Source organism: Hylaeus volcanicus, unplaced genomic scaffold (assembly GCF_026283585.1).
Source record: "Hylaeus volcanicus isolate JK05 unplaced genomic scaffold, UHH_iyHylVolc1.0_haploid 12237, whole genome shotgun sequence".
In the NCBI taxonomy this organism is placed as follows: domain Eukaryota; kingdom Metazoa; phylum Arthropoda; class Insecta; order Hymenoptera; family Colletidae; genus Hylaeus; species Hylaeus volcanicus.
Window position 1 is genome coordinate 2532934 of NW_026533172.1, and position 15329 is coordinate 2548262.

Sequence of the window (15329 nt, forward strand, 5' to 3'; positions counted from 1 at the left end):
GTCAAGGTCTTCACAAAAATTTGCATACCTCCTCGTAAACGCAACACTAAATGAAGGGTAGATTCTTTTTGAATATTATAATCTGATAAAGTCCGTCCGTCTTCTAATTGTTTTCCCGCAAAAATTAGACGTTGTTGATCGGAAGGAATTCCCTCCTTATCTTGAATTTTAGCTTTAACATTATCAATACTATCCGTTGATTCAACATCAAGAGTGATTGTTTTGCCTGTCAGTGTTTTAACAAATATCTGCATACCGCCTCTTAAACGTAATACTAGGTGAAGTGTCGACTCTTTTTGAATATTATAATCAGATAAGGTACGTCCATCTTCTAGCTGTTTCCCTGCGAAAATAAGTCTTTGTTGATCAGGAGGAATACCCTCCTTATCTTGGATCTTAGCTTTAACGTTTTCAATGCTGTCCGTTGATTCAACATCGAGAGTAATTGTTTTACCGGTCAGTGTTTTCACGAAAATTTGCATATTAAAATTTAAACAATAAAAATTGTTTATTAAAAAAAATAATCTTTTGGTTTTATGTGTTTAATTTAGAGTAGTTCAATAGTTTGCTTAATTCTGAACATATAAGTCTACCACTTTGCGACGCCTGTCTGTCCCAGATTTCACTTCCTTATTCAGGCGATTTTTAGTCTAACAGTACATTACGGTAATTAACTTTTTGCACGTATGGTAAAATCTGAAGGACAAATAACCATACAACTATTGATATATTATATAAATCTTTATGTATACTGGGTATATTAACCCCTGTTTTACGTTCTTTTATTCAGCTTTATAACGATTCAGGTTTCGATTGTATGCGTTACGTTAACGTAAGATTTATTTTAATTTTTACAGACAAATCAAAAAATGAATAGTAATTCCCTAACTTATATAAGAGTTTCGTTTTCATTCACAGAATAAACGTAACATAAGTTTAAGAACATTTTTTTGTTTTCCGGTTGAATTACTCGTGTAAGATTAGTGGATTCTTACAACTGTGTATATAAAAAATTAATTGATTTAATAGTTTTATTAGAGAATTTGATTCATTCAATAACAAATAAATTAAAAGAAAAGCGAAATGGAGAGTGGTACTATTTACTTTGATGCCTTAAGATTTTCACAATTCAGTACTTTAAATTACTACTAGTTGAGAAAAAATAAGTTTTTCATGTAAACCACAAAAAAAGGTTTTTTTTTTTGTTTAAGCACTAAATAGGAAAAATAAGACGAGGGAACTTTAAAAAAAATTATTCAAGTAAAGTTGAAGAAAACATAAGAAACTCAATATAAATGAAAAACATATTTTTTATGAGTGACTTATCAGCTTCCTATGAATGGTGTCACGTATGACGCGAATACGTGTCTTTCGAAAACTTTTGATTTTTGTATAAAACAAAACCCAATTATACTTTTTCTTTCTCAGAAAAGTTTCATGAGTTCTTCTTTCGATAACATCATTTGAGGAAAATAATGTGCCACACGTTATATTTGATGACTGTAAGCTTATAATAGGCGATTCAAAAATTTCATTGCGTAATGATGCTGCTGTTGATGTTTCAACGCTTCCGCATTTAGTAATAGCTGTTTTTTTTGAATCTTCTAAATATTCAAAATTATCAAACCACCATGATCCATTATCTTTTTTAAGAAAATTACTTTTTTTCTGAGTTAGATAATCATCTATGTTTAACGAAACGTCATTTGAGTGTTTGTCAAAAAAGTTAAGTCGTCCTTGTGAGCCTAAAGGAGAGATGGATTCACTTACAGTATTTGCATCGATACCTTCCAATACTTCAGTAAAGATAGCATATATTGATTCAAGTTGTGACGCTAAAAGACACGTCTCACTGGAAGGATAACAACCTAAAACGAATAATAAATTTTTTTACATGTTATAAAAAAAAAGATATAAATAATTTTCTATCGGCTTATTAAAAGAGTGCAAAAATAGAGTCAGTTCAACAACTAGAGTATTCTCCGCATTAAGAAGATGAAGAAAAAAAAAGGATTAAACATTTTTCTTTCTTCCAAAAAACAAGGAAAAAAGTTTTGAAAAATTTCCCGTGTATTTTAAAGCAATATCTTAGAAAAAAAACTAACGGAAAGCATACCAGATTCCCATCCAGACGCGTAAATATTATAACCCCCACAGGACGGAAGAGTTGTATTACAGAAGTCATTTTTCTGTAAATCACAATGCTTAAGAGCAAAGCTCAACTCATCAAACAAACGAATATGTGCATAATAGACTCCAGGGTATGTGTCTATAAGATTTGGGTTTAAAGGTAATGGAGGTGTACATAAATTTAGCTTAGTTTTCCGCGCAATTGAAACAGTCATTGTATGCAGGCTACGAAGGAGCATTAGTCCTAACGTTACATTAAGCTATGCACACAAAACAAGAAAGAAAATATTTTTTAATTCCAAAACCACTACAATTAATCACAATTGCACGAATAGGTGTGAATATTTTTTATGGTTAACAAATGTACATGAACCTTAGACGACGTCATTGTGTGAAATTTACGTCCTACACTTTATTAAAACTATATAGAAAGGCTTAAAGTAGACATGCTATTTTAAAGGATGGCGATTTACACAGAAGAAAAAGAAGTTTCCTTAAAACTTGTTAGTTGATTTACACATTGTGAATTGAAATAACAAAATTTTTTTTAGTACAAAGGATATTGAGATACAATATATGAAAACATGTTAACAGTACAGTAGAAGATGGAGTGAGAGAACATACCATCACTGCTTTCTGGTTGTCTGAGGGCGGTTGGTCTAATTCATTTTTTTTTTTACTTTTATTTTTCCAGTGGTCGTTCGTTTCTCTAGGCCGAACTGTGACTCCACTTAGGATTTCAATGAGACGCCATAACGAATCCTTAAGCGGTGATAATAAAAAAAAAAATTCCAGTATAAGATTGTAGATATGTTTTTATCAGAATACCGTTGACATACAATGGCGACAAAAGTCGAGCGTTGGTAGTACCGTCCCGGCTGTGTTAATACGAAATGAAACAAATGATGATGACATATAGAATAACGGGTAGCTCGAGTTATTGTATTGTTTTCTTCTCGGCAACGCTCAGCATACTGCATTCTATCTTCATTGATTTCGGACTGGAGTTGATACCGCGAAGCTTTTGTAAGACAAACACCACCTAAAAAGGTATACATAAATAAATACAACATAATGTATACCACGAATAACCAGAAGATGTAAGTAAAAAAGTTATCCACTTGTTAGCAATTTTAGAGCATAAATCATTTTTTTTTAGCTTTAAAAATGGGGAGCAAAAAAATTCAGGATCTAGAAGACGATCCGTTAATTGAAAAAGAAGATACTTATTCTTTGCGGTATGTGTGTCTAAAAACGGTACATTTTACGTTGAATTTCTGACTAAATCTTGACTAATTACACATATTTTGGTGAGAGTAGCTCATAAGAATTTCAGAAAAAGAAGAAAAAACATTGAAATATTTTTCTTTAACTGTTGACTCATTAATGTTTTGAAAATGTGTATTGTTTTGTGAATTCTGTAGGAAATTGTCAGTACATAAAGCCGATTTTAAACAAGCAGTTAAATGTGATGCATGGGATTGTAGTTCATTCTGTAGTAGGTCAAACATGTTATTGGAGGATGTGAAATTTTCGTGGTTGGAAAAAGCTTGTGAGTTATTTTGTATAAGAGTATTCGATTCAGTAGTAACAATATTCAAATTATTGCAAGGGGTGCTATTCACGTAAGACGATGTACCACTTGTTGTGACTGGGTTCTTTGAAAGAATGTTATGCCATTGACAAATTTTATGTGAAAGAATCTGTTGGTTTGTCGATATTTTTTCGGAGACTTCGTGGAAATCTCCATCGTTCTCTAGATATAAATTTTTTAAATAAATACCGTGGCATAATGATCTATTGGAAAACCAATTTCGATATAATGACCAACCAAAAGCCTGAAACCATGGTTTAGGATGTTTTTTTTTGTTTGATAATTTTTTCTTCTTGCGTATCTTGGTGTAATATTCTTTTTCAATGCAGCACTCCGTAGTAGGTAAATCTACAAACAGCTGCGCACGTTGCTGAAACCAAGGCCAGAAACGTTTAAAAACAATCCCCAATAACTGATCCCACCCAAAGCAGACAAAGTTTCCAAGATGCAGACTAAGACGTTCAATAGAAGGTCTGTATTGACGAAACGAGCAATGATAAAGTCTTTATATTTTTTTAAGGTTTACCTTCGATATTGCATACAAAAATCATAAAGTATAGTCTCACTCAAATTTTGCAGTCTCATCATATCAGCCTCACTATTAGTGATATGTTGAGAAAACATTTGAAATGTTAACGTTGCAGGATACGCTTGGATTTTTGATAATTTTGAGGCCATCTCCACTAACCAACAGGTTAAAGAAAATATAATGTCAGCTTTTGGTGAAAACATGGGAAAAATAAGATAATCCGGTTGACTGTACACCAAATCAGGAAATGCGCTCGAAGTAGATTGGTTTGTAATGGAATCCAAAATAAAAGAAAATTTTTCAACAGAGACACAACCAAGAAATTTTGAATTAGAAGATAATTGGATGAAACGACCTGCAATTGTCATCCCTAAAAGACCTGCGATTGTTTCACCATTCGAAGACTTTTGTTTTCTATATACTAAATCTATTCCGAGAAAATGACGACATCGCATACTATAAAACCGCCTGACCCAATCCCTTGCCTTGTACAATTCTTCTACAAAAGCGCAAAAAAAACACTTTAACAAAAAGGAGACGGCTAAAAAAAACGAAACGTTTCATATTTAAAAAACGTTTACCATGAATTTGTAGGTAAAGTTTTCGGCCCATGGCTTCTTTAAGCATGGTGTAGGCTAAATGAATGGTTGATTTTTGAATATGAGAGCGCAGTGAATTTAGGGGCCAAAGATGCTGAAGATATCTTATGTCGTAGGGAACTCGGCATTTTATATGTTTCTTTTCATCAACTCGCGCTTGGGAGTTTTCCCCTTGACCCGAATAAAGGTTTGTTGGTTCATCTTGACATGTGTGCTTTTCATGTGATAAAATATTTTTTGAAAATGTTTTATTGTTGTTGTCCAGATTAAAATAACGTACTGTTTGTAACATGTTACACTGGTGTTGTCGATACAGTTCCATTCTTGCAAAACTCTTGTTTAAATCAACCGTAGATTTTTGACTCAGCGTTATATTCTCCTAAAATACAAACAACAAACAAAAAAAACGAGATGTTTCGTTGAAATTGTCGTATAAAGTATTACTTTTGAAAAGTATGAATGTGTGTATTTTTCACTGTTAGGATATTGATACTTTGACAGAAGAAAACTAGGTACTTCTTCTGAACAATAGGGAGACTCGGAATAATTGTGATCTTCCATGTCTGATAAAACTTGACGAAAATCTTCTGTTGAAGCAGGTTGAGATCTACACAACTGTCTTTGTCTCTGACACGAGTTTTTAGTCTGAGTCAAATCATATATAGTAACTGAAACGGATGGCGGCAAAATTGGTATTGCACAGGTTATTGATGAAGGTGGCTTGAATCTTTGGAGGGGGAGATTTTTCCAATAAATATAATGGTTTACAGGTCGAATACCTTTATATACCTTTATGAAAATCAAATAAATCCAACAAGCTAGACTGTGGTTTTACCATGGAATCTATGAAGTGTCGTACAGGAATGACAATATCTTGCGTAAAATTGAATGACAAATGGGTTGCTGTTTCTGAAACTTGTAACTAAAAAGAAATAAAATTGAAAGTATCATAAAGGTAACAATTACCATTTTTAGGGAGTTAGAATACTGGTTGTACATTTTTTCGGATCCCTTCCAATCAAATAGTTCATCTTTCTTACCTAGTTTTATCATAACAATAATGTATGAATTTAGGTTCTCTTCTCACCATGGATCCACAATACAGGACACGAGCAGTCCTGTACCTCATCTTCAATATTCCAGCGCGTTTCAACAAATAACCGTGACATGAAATTTCCGATAAACTTTTCCGCAGCATGGCGTATAGAGCGATAAGGGCACTAAAAATTTCAGTAGTAGAAAAAGGGAAAATGACAAACACATGTTATATTAATGGTTCACCTGTAAAATAAGACCGCCAATGTCTTGTGTGTTTTCATTGTCTTGCAATGGAACTTTTTTGTTTTTCTATAACAGCACCATGAGAAAGTTGAAACAAACAATTTTTTTGTGAACAGTTATCGCGTTTTACTAACGTGCTTGGATTTGGAGTGATTTGTAGAGAAAGCTGGCTGAGAAGTCATTTTCAATTTTCTATGAACGGCGACATTACGGGCAAAACGTGTGCACGGACCCGTACCTATCGAACACCTAATTTAGTATGTGAACAAGTATCAGCATATAACAAATCATTTCATAAAGAACAGTGTACCCAAATAAAATTATGTTCTGTAACGGCCAATGTAAACTGGTTTTCGCAAAATCCACAAGCCTATCCATAACCTTGTCAACTAATGCCATATCAGCATTACCACTAAAACAACCATAACCTAAATACATAACATTACATAATTCTTTTTGATGTAAAAAAATTTTTGACAAAGAAAAAAAACCTGGATAATCAAACGTTAAAATATGCGCTTGAAGAGACGTAGAAAGACATTGTAGTTTTTGCACGATATCTCCTATAATAGAAATTAGAAGCTTTTTGTTGATGTCATGCGACGAGTTACTTACCAATATCAGTTCCATTGCCATGTGCGTAAATAATAAGAAAAGGAGAGCCTCTTCTGAATGGTAGTAAGGCGCAAGGAACTGTAATCAACATGATTGAAAAAGGATAGTGAAGAAAAAGTTTATACTACTTTTTGTAGATTCCATTGAAATAAAAAAAAGTTCCTCGAATGATCCCTCATAATAAGAGGTGTCCGTTCCGGGAAACATTGCCCGATCAACCAAATTTCCAACAAATTGCATTTTTTCTGATAGTCTTTTTTCAAATAGTTTTAACAATGAGTTTTCAAGCGAAAACTCATAAAAACAAAAGACGAATAATTCGATATTCAAAATTCTTTGGTATTCTGATCATTAAATTTTTCTATAAAAAAACCAATAATATTTATGCTTAATTTTGATGTTTGAGACATGAAAAATTTTTTTAAAAGAAAAAACAATCCTTGGGAATATCACTGTGATTTCGAGGGATCGTTATTAACAGGTACATTCAAGGGGAGTTGGTGATTAACAGTTGTACAAGGAATATTTCGATTTTTTTTTAATTAACTATCGATTTATGTGTCTACGAAAAATAATATAAAACTTAGACAATTTGAAAATTTTGAATAAAACCTTTTCTTTGTTAAAAAATTAAACTAAAGACTGAACAGATATTTGTCAAAACATGCAAACAACGAAAAGACGGGTAGCAGACCAACGAAAGTCGATCTTATGCTAAATTTATATCACGGCGTAGTTGCTCTGCTACAGAGTCGCGCTTCGTATATGTTGAAATTTGTGTCGCATGTTCCCCATTTAAAGAACTAAGCGTTGTAGCATGTAACGTTTTTAAACCATTTCGCAATTCTATCCTATTTTGATGTATATGACGCTGTTCTACTTCAGAACACAGTCTCTCGTGAAGCGATCTAACATGACATGGCTGAGATACAAGCAAAAGAAACGAGAAAGTGTACTTGCTGCCACGGTTCTCTGCTTGCTGAATCGCAATTTCTAAGGTTTTCGTATGGGTAAAATATGTTGCCGATTCAAGAGCTCGCTCAAGCTACATGTTACCAATGTCAAATACAAATAATACTATCACCACATCATACCTCGGCATCTCCTAATGTTTTCAAAAACAGGCGAAAAAGAGCCTTGTCCCTTTGTATGATTTGTTGCTTGGTCAACTTCTAAAAATAGTTTATTTCTTTCTTAAAAACAAAATACAATTCTCACCTTAATAGTTTCAGGAGGTATGAAACCAGTATCGAAATTTGTTTTCAAATAAGTGGTTAGTAATAAAAGCCTTTCCTGCATTTCGTCGAAAAACTCCCACGGTAATGATGCGACTTTCGAATGGTCCTGTAGCAATTACATTAAACGTTTATTGACTAAAAAAGAAAAGTACTATTAAATTGGGATCAGAAGTAATATACTCGTTCCACTCCATGTAAGAAAGTGGTATAGATCGGGAGCTTATTGATGTAGGTAAGCGAAACGCAAGAGTACGTAATTTGACAAATTCTAATTGTGGTTGAGGATGACGGCGTGAAACACGAAAGACGTTTAACTAAGTAGAAAGAATTAATTGCATGGATAAAACAGTTAAAGTAAAATAAACTTTTAAACTACATTTAACTCTTTTGATGACGCTATCCAGAAAAAATTCAAAATAGACGCCTTTGAATTATTCTTATCTACAAGCATTTGTAACTGATGAGGAAAAAGACATTGTTTCAGATCTAATACAGGGACCCATTGTGTCGAGCTTCCCTTTACGTTTTTGTCTACAAACGTAGAGAATAAAGCAAAAACACGCCCTAAACGAAAAAAAAAGTTTGTTTTTCTATTATTTAAAAAACAAAAAGTAGAATTGAACAAGATGACGAATTTATTGAATAAAATTGTTCATTTTAAATATTCAAATACCTAATCTATCCACAATGACTGGAAACCCTAGAGAATTGAGGCCTATCCACACTAAAGAAGATGATTCTGAAGTGTGAAAATTTGTTGAAACTAGTTGAGTTTTTGTAGGGATCCTGTGTAATTCAAAATGAAAACTCTAGAATAACAAATTTTATAAGCGCTTTATTTGAAAAACAAATATTTCAAAAAAAAAATACATGGAATTTAGAAGAAAACGACTGGAGTGATGCAACAAGTAAACAGTCATTCCTAGCAATAAGAGTTACAGGATATCCATTAAGATATGAAGTGTGAAGAGATAATCCGGTAGAAGAATAAATACAAAAATTCCAATTTGATGTAAGTATTGCAACAAATGTATTTCCAATAGCAAGACTAAGAATAATTTCTGAGTTCTCAAACTTTTTTTCCCAAGACGCTTTAGAAATCAATCCCCATGTTGTAAAAGGGCTGAGAAACAATTATATCTAGTTGTTTTCTTTGACTTACTAAATATTATAAATAGTACTGATAAACGAGTAGAGATTCTTCTTCATCTGTTGTGATGTTTTCGCATGGAACTGTGATAGGGTCACTGGGTATAGTATCGTTCGAAGGAATGTCTTCGTCAATATCATCGTCACTAAGGTGGAGGGATGTATCAAAGTATACTGACGTGATGGCTCCACGAGCTAAAACAAATCCATTCTTTCCTAGTGAAAGCATTTCATCAAATGCTGAAATCTCAAATCAATATAAAAGACCCACCAATAGCACCTAAATTGTATTTAGTGTGGTTATTTGAAAATGTTTGGTGTCTATTTCCGACTCCCGCAATCAAGGAATTAATGTGGATTGTATTGGAGGTATAAGCTTTCTCGTTGGGACCATCTAAATCTTTTGATGTGTGAATAACGCTTGTTATTGTACCACAGGAATTATACGCAAGATATCTTTTATGTTGTTTTAAAATAAAAAAAAAGTTCCATTCATCACATTACAAAAAAAAAACTACCTATATTCTTGAGAGAGGGTGAATAATGAGGTTTCTGGATAAATTGGATAATTTAAAGATTTAGCATCGTCCTAAAATTATAAAAGAGTTACACGGTGACTAGAAGAAGAGGTCAAATGTGCTACGTACAAGATTTGAATTTTTTTTTTCTTTTTGCAATACTTTCTGTATCATTTTATACAATTTGTGACGTGATGCTTTCTCTGAACTATTGAAGACTTTGTTATTGCATGAAGAAAAATCGTGCTCATTGTCTAGCGACTCAGCATGACTGGATTCGGATTCTGTATCTTCGAATAAAGAAACATGAGACAATGATTCTTTCGAAGTCGTCGGAGAAGTCGTTATGTTTTTCCTTTCATGAGATTTTTTACTACGAAATTTATGTTTCGTAGATCCGTTTGAAGTCGATCGTGGCCGTTTATTGTTGCGCTGATTATTCTGAATCGTGTCCGGATAATCATTATTAGTTTGCAACATACTCTAACAAGGTTTTATCATACCACACAGTTTATTAATAAGCTTTCTACAGTTGGGTTCAAACATAACAGATTTTAGTTTGAGACCATAAGGCAAACAGCTTCTCTTTGTCACGAGAACGTTCTCTTCTAACGTACTTCACTTTTTAATCACTCACTTTTCAGTATGATATTTTAATTTAAATTACTCTTTAGACGAAAATCAAACTCTTGTGACAACTATCGAAATAGATTTTAAATGGGAAAAAGTTTTTTTTAATAAAAAACTCAATGACCATATGATATGTTTTTCAGGAAATACAACAGTAGTGATAAAATGAAATCAATAGATTTTTACGTCAAAAGTGTTTTTACAATTGCTTAAAATGGTATGAACACTATTGTATCTCGTGTCTTTTTGCGCGTTTGTCAAAAATTAAAAAAAATGAATTATGACGCATGAAACATGATAATTAAAGAGTCATACTCTTTAATCATGGCGTTGTTTTTTGCACATAACCAAAATGTTAAGGATATATATATATTAATAATCGTCGTATTTTGGTGTTGTATACATAAGCACGTAATACTATTTCCTCAAGTGATCCATTTTATTAAGGTAAGTAAATTTTACCATTCATCCAGAGTGACAAAATTAGCATACAGGGAAATGTATTGACACAACTCAGACATTAGCGAAAACTGAGTGTAAATAATTTTTTTTTTAAACTTAAAAAAAAATAATGCAGTCCAACATAATTTTCCGTGTTATAATTTATTGATTTAAATATCAGTGTGCAAATCTTAAGAAGCGGAGTAAAGTAACTCGCTCGAATCATAGTAACTCGAAAATTACCAGGTTTGTCCACAGTGTTGTTTGGGTCAGGTCGGGATTGTGTTTTTTTTTTGTCAGATACGTTCTGTGGATTTATTGTAGTGTGTGATGGTACTGAATTTTACCATAACTGACGGTGTCATTTCATGCACAATCAATAGGTCAAGCATTAATGAAAGCAGTAAAACACGATTGATTTCAGAGTGCTTACATCATTTGAAATCTAAATTGGAGTTAGTAAAAACAACTGTACGTTTATGTTACCTGAAATTTGTTACCTTTCAGAAAGAATTTAACATTTTTTGTGTAATTTAGAGAATGATGATTTAAAGTCATGCTAATTCTGAAAAACCTAGAGTTATAATGCTTTTTTTATTTTCATACTTTAACTCAATAGTATCTCATTCAATGGTCTTTTCATTTTTTAAATCCTATTGAATAATACTATTTCTTTTTAAAGTCTGACTTAAATAAAAGATAAAGTAGCTTTTGTGCTTTTATGAGAAAAACCTTAAATATAATTCTGATTTATTAACATGCTATGAAATTCGATTCTTTATCTTGTGCTAACCTTATTTTTTTTTGTTTGATTGGTAGACTTCAAAACCATGTCAACTGGCTGTTCTGGTGGCCAACGACTCCAGTTGTAATCAAAAAACTGTATCATTAGCCGAAAAAATATATCGTGAATTATGTCAAGTAGAAATATTTCCACATTACACCATTGAAAAACGTGTTGAAATAATAGGTTTCAATGTAAGGTTATTTGAAAAATGATGTTCACAAAAGTTCGTTTCTATTAACCTGTACGTATCGAGCAGTGCTTGGACACTCAAGTATTAGATTCTAAAGCACGAAGACTCTCACCGTGTGTGCGTGTAACGTTTACACTAAATATGTAGAAAGTCTTACGTTACTTGGTTAAGCATCTTGTTTTTAAGCAATGTAACGACTTTTTTTTTTTTAAATAAAACCTAGCATTTAGCCTTGGCATGTTCAAGTGAACAAGTACGTAGCATCCTGCTGCTTGGTAGAAGCACCACAAGAAAAGATTGTCCCTTTATTAGCTGCTTAGACACATTTGTATAAAGTGTATGAGTGGCATAATTTATTTTTAATTCACAATGTGTTCTTTAATTGGATGATATTTTTGAAACTGATTTCAATTGGCTTTATGTAACGAGTAAAATGATTATTTTGAATATTTTTTGTCACTTATCAAATGGTAAATGGATTTAATACATAATTCCGTTTTCTTATTAAAAAAAAAAATTTTTATTATTACAACAATGAAATAGCAAATTAAAAAAAAAAAAGAATTTTAATGTGATATATGAATAAAGTAGGAATAAAAAACACATTTGAATTATTTTAAACATGAATGGGAATCATTTCATGTGTGAATTTACTCAGTTGTTTCAATGTTAAACAACAAAAGATTTGGGAGACGAAATTCATTGCGTAATTTTAAGGCAATGATTCTCCATGTAAAGGTGACAAACCATTGATTTGTTGTTATGTGAGGTACATAATTCCGTATTAAAATGGAAGGAGGAACCGGTAAAATTCCCACTAGCATGGTGCTCTTAATCATATCAATAATAGCTGTTTGCTCAGGAAATTCATCATTAGCGCACATATCGTTCACCTAGCATTCCAACGTCGTGTAAAATACAAAAAAATTAAAAATGCATTATGGTAAGTCAAAGTGACAAAATGCACTTGTTAAACATGAAGCGAAAACGAGAAGAAGTGTTGACGTACCAATGGAATAAGCTTGTTAATAACACACATCACTGTTTGCGTCGGAGCTTCCGCTTTCCACGTATCAAACCATTCTTGAGTGGCACACCAAGGCTCAGTTGACGTTTTAGGCGTGTGTCTGGATGCATGTGTTTCTTGTTGATGTGTATCAGGGGTCTAGCATAAGAACTTTTGTAAACAAACTGACACTCATTTATAAAAAAACTTGTACTGTATTATCCGGTGATTTCTGAGGCACATTTTCGGGAAATTTGGTAAATTCCAAAAAATGAAAAGCTTCAAACACATTTTTTTGACGCAAGATGGAATAAATTAAATTATAGTTTCCCTAACATTTTAAAAATAGGAACCTACAATTACCAAAAAAATTCTTTTATATACCGTATATTGATATTGTATAATATTATCAAATATCTCAAAAAGTAAAAAAGTGTTGCGGTATCGATACGGTTGTTCGAATAACCAGTGGGGTCGCGAAAGCCGTTGAAACAAGGAAACAAGTTTCATAGAGCTCTCCGGGCATAAGCTTCGAAGATAGGGTGACCTGATATTAGATCATACAGATAGATATAAAAAACACACACACAGACACACGAATTGATGAATAGGAGAACACAATTGAACCGAAACATGACGCACATGTTGCAAAGAGTTGTTAAAAATATGTCAATTAAAGATTCATTTTCTACAGACATCTAGAAAATAAACGAAAGTTTATAAGAGAATTTTTTGAAAGAAGAGTATAAAAAGTGTACCAATTCACTGGTACAAATTTGATAAAAAGATAAAATAATGAAGTCTGCGTAAGAACCCTGATAAAAAGTAAAATTAAAGGGAAGCGTTTCATTAAATTGTTCATTGGCTTGTGTCGCGAATTCCCGTTCTGATTTATATTCAAATGGTCGTTAACTATGGAAATGTCGAACATTCATTCAGCTTACCAGCCGACAATACAAATACTATCAGAGAACACAGATGAAGAACCCCTGTTACAATAGATGTTTCCATACTATGCTTCTTTTCACTGCTAATAGGTTCATGCAAAAATGCAGAGGCTTCTAACATAGTATACAACAACGGAACCAGTAATTTTGAAATCGAATTTTTCTGTGTCGCATGCTGTAAAAACCATTTATTTGAAATAAGCAAATTCCATAAAATTAATAAGTGTTCTTCTGTACAAGAATTCTGTCAATGATTTAATCAATCAAAAGTGAAACAAACGCTAGTAATCACCATTTCCATTAAATTGGTAATGGCTTTGTTAATTTCTAACCTTCAATGTTGAAGGAGAAGAAAATTTTGAGTGAAACGCTCCGGAGGAAGATTTTATTTGTGAACAAATTTCATCATAAACTGCTGCAATTTCCTTCTCATTTTTCATTGCAGCTAACATTAGACGGTAGATATTGAAAAATTGAGGCTTTGGAAGTCTGAAAGAGATACGCAAGTAGTACCGTTTTAAATCAAATTGAACAGTTGTTACTCATGATTTGAATTTGATAAAGAAATAATTTCATCCTGATTTGCATCTCGATTTGAAAGTAAAATTTTTTTTGTCTCAAGCGGGATTTCACATTTAGACGAAGTATCAAAATTGATCAACACACAAAAAAGTTTTGCCGCTATGCTTCGCAAGTCATTTTCATAACTGAAAGACGCCTTTGAAGATCCGAATTCAAAACCCTAGAAAAAAAATATTCTTTTTTATTGATGAATTCAAAATGTGAAATCTTTACTAAAAGTGAGGAAGACGTTTTTGAAAAAACTAAGCTCATTAAAGAGCAATATAAATTGCCAATATATGGCATTGATCCTTGTGTAAAAACCCACAACCATAAACACGGCGGACTTTTGATTCTTGTTAGTTGACTCTAGAATTGAACAAATCTGTTTTCGTATTTTTTTTTATAAAACCCACTCTATAAACTTGTGACGATAGGCATACAAGTAAACACGTCAACACCGCTTTTCTATTAGAATATATGTCGTTGCTAAGCTTGCAATACGAAGAGTTTTTTCCTCCTCCCACAACTCCTTAAATCATAAGTATATGACAGAAGTAACATTCATTAGAGGCATGGCATACAAGAAAGAAAGCCTACCATTCCAGAGCAGTTGTGCATTCACTTTTTGGCGTGGAGACACGTAGTTTTCGGGAAAAACCACATTGGGAATTAGAAGTGTAAAATTTTTTAAAAAAAGAAGGTGTTGTAATGCTGACAAAATCTAATAAGGAAAAACATATAACTCATCGACAAGAAAAAAAGCCTTCTATAAAAACTAACTTTTATAGCAAGTGGTTGCATTTGTTCTTCTTCACCTGACCCAGAAAACGAGCCACCGATTAAATTCAGTTGTTCAAGGTTCTTGTTTAGTTCATCCACACGTTCCCTTATAACGCTATTCCCTTCACAAACCACAGGATTGTCGCTATTCTTATTTGGCATTTTTGCAGCTTCGAGAGGTTCTTCATTAATTACTTTCTGTAACTGTTCCGCCGTCTGGCTTACGTTGCTATCCCGTTTTCCTTCTTTCGTTGAATTGTCCAATGCCTTTTCGTAATTTCGCGCGCAACAACAAGGCTCTGCCGCTTCATCTCCCGTTTTCTTCACGCAA

The 15329-nt window shown here is 32.7% G+C and overlaps 5 protein-coding genes across 8 annotated transcripts in view; 1 reads left to right on the plus strand and 4 right to left on the minus strand.

Moving 5' to 3' along the window:
* The window catches only part of LOC128883620 (polyubiquitin-like), a 1917-nt gene extending 1350 nt beyond the window's left edge, over nt 1-567 (minus strand). The window contains exon 1 of the mRNA XM_054136165.1: nt 1-567. This exon is cut by the window's left edge and continues 1350 nt beyond it. Within this exon, the coding sequence (XP_053992140.1) occupies nt 1-482 (482 nt within the window). The 5' untranslated portion in view covers nt 483-567.
* A 585-nt stretch (nt 568-1152) lies between these two features.
* Nucleotides 1153-7111, minus strand: LOC128883617 (uncharacterized). 4 transcript variants are annotated; one of them, XM_054136161.1, is made up of 19 exons: nt 6877-7099; nt 6749-6826; nt 6625-6696; nt 6444-6561; nt 6268-6382; nt 6134-6199; nt 5940-6072; nt 5819-5892; nt 5688-5774; nt 5297-5641; nt 5133-5231; nt 4835-5066; nt 4251-4752; nt 3431-4197; nt 3223-3378; nt 2970-3172; nt 2755-2892; nt 2117-2390; nt 1153-1868 (listed from the first exon to the last, which is right to left on the minus strand). In XM_054136161.1, the coding sequence occupies exons 1-19, from the start codon at nt 6986-6988 to the stop codon at nt 1312-1314; spliced, it is 4128 nt and encodes a 1375-aa protein (XP_053992136.1). In that variant the 5' UTR covers nt 6989-7099; the 3' UTR covers nt 1153-1311. The 4 variants fall into 4 exon arrangements, 3 of the variants coding, with proteins under 3 accessions (XP_053992136.1, XP_053992135.1, XP_053992133.1); XM_054136160.1 differs by having other exon boundaries at nt 1153-1604; nt 1662-1868; nt 4835-5231; XM_054136158.1 differs by having other exon boundaries at nt 4835-5231.
* Nucleotides 7112-7301: 190 nt separating this feature from the next.
* Nucleotides 7302-10442, minus strand: LOC128883619 (uncharacterized). The gene is made up of 12 exons (XM_054136164.1): nt 9783-10442; nt 9654-9724; nt 9407-9591; nt 9168-9351; nt 8857-9109; nt 8660-8795; nt 8363-8550; nt 8139-8300; nt 7967-8092; nt 7843-7920; nt 7705-7793; nt 7302-7656 (listed from the first exon to the last, which is right to left on the minus strand). Exons 1-12 carry the CDS (start codon nt 10131-10133, stop codon nt 7458-7460), a joined length of 2022 nt encoding a protein of 673 aa, XP_053992139.1. The 5' UTR covers nt 10134-10442; the 3' UTR covers nt 7302-7457.
* A 582-nt stretch (nt 10443-11024) lies between these two features.
* On the plus strand, nt 11025-11909 carry LOC128883622 (uncharacterized). The gene is made up of 3 exons (XM_054136169.1): nt 11025-11195; nt 11544-11702; nt 11768-11909. The coding sequence occupies exons 1-3, from the start codon at nt 11055-11057 to the stop codon at nt 11846-11848; spliced, it is 381 nt and encodes a 126-aa protein (XP_053992144.1). The 5' UTR covers nt 11025-11054; the 3' UTR covers nt 11849-11909.
* Nucleotides 11910-12049: 140 nt separating this feature from the next.
* Nucleotides 12050-15329, minus strand: part of LOC128884490 (protein HID1-like) — a 4659-nt gene continuing 1379 nt past the window's right edge. Inside the window, exons 6-18 of the mRNA XM_054137924.1 lie at nt 14999-15319; nt 14816-14939; nt 14632-14747; nt 14450-14584; nt 14197-14396; nt 13987-14143; nt 13652-13898; nt 13466-13593; nt 13350-13405; nt 13092-13254; nt 12922-13038; nt 12711-12866; nt 12050-12594 (exon numbers count right to left, since the gene is read on the minus strand). Of these exons, the coding sequence (XP_053993899.1) occupies nt 12352-12594; nt 12711-12866; nt 12922-13038; nt 13092-13254; nt 13350-13405; nt 13466-13593; nt 13652-13898; nt 13987-14143; nt 14197-14396; nt 14450-14584; nt 14632-14747; nt 14816-14939; nt 14999-15319 (2163 nt within the window). The 3' untranslated portion in view covers nt 12050-12351. The remainder of the gene's footprint in view (nt 12595-12710; nt 12867-12921; nt 13039-13091; nt 13255-13349; nt 13406-13465; nt 13594-13651; nt 13899-13986; nt 14144-14196; nt 14397-14449; nt 14585-14631; nt 14748-14815; nt 14940-14998; nt 15320-15329) is intronic.